This window comes from Mandrillus leucophaeus, unplaced genomic scaffold, assembly GCF_000951045.1.
Source record: "Mandrillus leucophaeus isolate KB7577 unplaced genomic scaffold, Mleu.le_1.0 Scaffold2, whole genome shotgun sequence".
NCBI lineage: Eukaryota > Metazoa > Chordata > Mammalia > Primates > Cercopithecidae > Mandrillus > Mandrillus leucophaeus.
In genome coordinates, this window is record NW_012102031.1 from 5,339,253 (window position 1) to 5,340,978 (window position 1,726).

At 48.3% G+C, this 1,726-nt stretch overlaps 1 protein-coding gene across 1 annotated transcript in view; it reads right to left on the reverse strand.

The window, feature by feature from the left end:
* Positions 1-1,726, reverse strand: part of EIF3L (eukaryotic translation initiation factor 3, subunit L) — a 54,801-nt gene that overhangs the window by 18,729 nt on the left and 34,346 nt on the right. Inside the window, exon 9 of the mRNA XM_011978893.1 lies at positions 585-756. Coding sequence (XP_011834283.1) covers positions 585-756 — 172 coding nt within the window. The remainder of the gene's footprint in view (positions 1-584; positions 757-1,726) is intronic.

Genomic DNA, 1,726 nt, shown 5'->3' on the forward strand with positions numbered 1-1,726 from the left:
ACTGCAAGCTCCGCCTCCCGGATTCACGCCATTCTCCTGCCTCAGCCTCCTGAGTAGCTGGGACTACAGGCGCCCACTACCGCGCCCGGCTAATTTTTTTTTGTATTTTTAGTAGAGACGGTGTTTCACCGTGGTCTCGATCTCCTGACCTTGTGATCCGCCCGCCTCGGCCTCCCAAAGTGCTAGGATTACAGGCGTGAGCCACCGCGCCCGGCAAAAAAAAAATTTTTTAAGTATAGATACATTTTGTGGTTCTCAATATTTTAACAGGGTAAAGTGGCTCTGACACCAACACGTGTGAGAAGTGCTTATCTAAACAAAAGCACTAGAGACACAGTAGAAGTGTTTACAAACGTAAATCTCAACATGCTAGTTCAGTGTGTTGGCCAACGGACTCCCAAGCCCCAGAGCCCCCAGCATGAATACTCTGCTACTGTTTGTACTCGAGCACCTACAAAGAGTCAACAGACCACCATCTAAGACATGGTGACTCATCTGCTTTACTTGCAAGATTCTATTCATTTAGAACAGACGGCAAGCAGCTGGAAATTCGCAGGCCGCAGCTGTCGGCCTGCTGCACTCACCTCCGCTTGTGTATACCTCCAACTGTCGGTTGATGTTGGATTTGTCTACCAGGGAATGAAGGACATTGAGGACACTGTGAACATTCCAGATTTTGGGATTGGAACGAAGAAAGTCAATCTCCTCCTCTGACTTCTTGGCAGTCTTACAGCGGTACTGACTGAATGACTGAAACTGTTGAGGAAGAAAGGAAATATGCAGTAGTGGTATAAGCCCAAAGTGATTGTCCATGTGCACAATGCTGAAAACGAGGCAATGCTCTGGCTCTGGACAGGGCGAGGTGACTGAGACGTCCACTTCTCATTCTAAACCATTCTGTACACTGTTTTTCAAAGCCATCTTTGACTAACTTGTGAATTTTGTTCATTACTGAATGTTACTACACAGTGAAGTAAAAATCTCTAGGATTAGAGGTAGTCTGTGGTAAAAACATCCAATCTGGAGTCAAACACAACCTGAAGTCACTTCCTATCTCTGGGCCTCACAATACAGTAGAGCTGGTCACCAGAAACACCCCAGGGGCTCTTGTACCATCTATTCAGATGCAGCTAGACCGTGGCACGGCCTGGGTTATGAGCGGTGATGTGGTAGTAGGTATCTGCACGTGTGAGCCTTCCCTACCACAGCTGACCATCAGTTCCCAGACTATGTCCTCTCTACCACTCTCAACCAGAGTCATCTGGCCAAGAACAAGGAACACAGAGAAGACAGGCCACAGGAATCCGTTTGGGACAGAAGTAGAACCTGGAAGCACTGCTGGCCTGGCTCCATCAGTCACATAGATGGAACACAACAGACCTGCCTACTCAATTTTTTAAGTTCTCTGGTTGAATCTGGTGTGCATCAGGTTTGGAAATCACAGACCTAAAACCTAGGTCTCAGAAGCTCTAAGACTGTTCTTCAACTATTCCAGCAGGGATCAGTGGCTCACCCCTGTAATCCTAGCACTTTGGGAAGCTGAGGTAGGCAGATCACTTGAGTACAGGAGCTCAAGACCAGCCTGGGAAACATGGCAAAACCCCAAAGCTATAAAAAATACAAATGAGGCCGGGCGCGGTGGCTCAAGCCTGTAATCCCAGCACTTTGGGAGGCCGAGACGGGCGGATCACGAGGTCAGGAGATCGAGACCATCCTGGCTAACAGG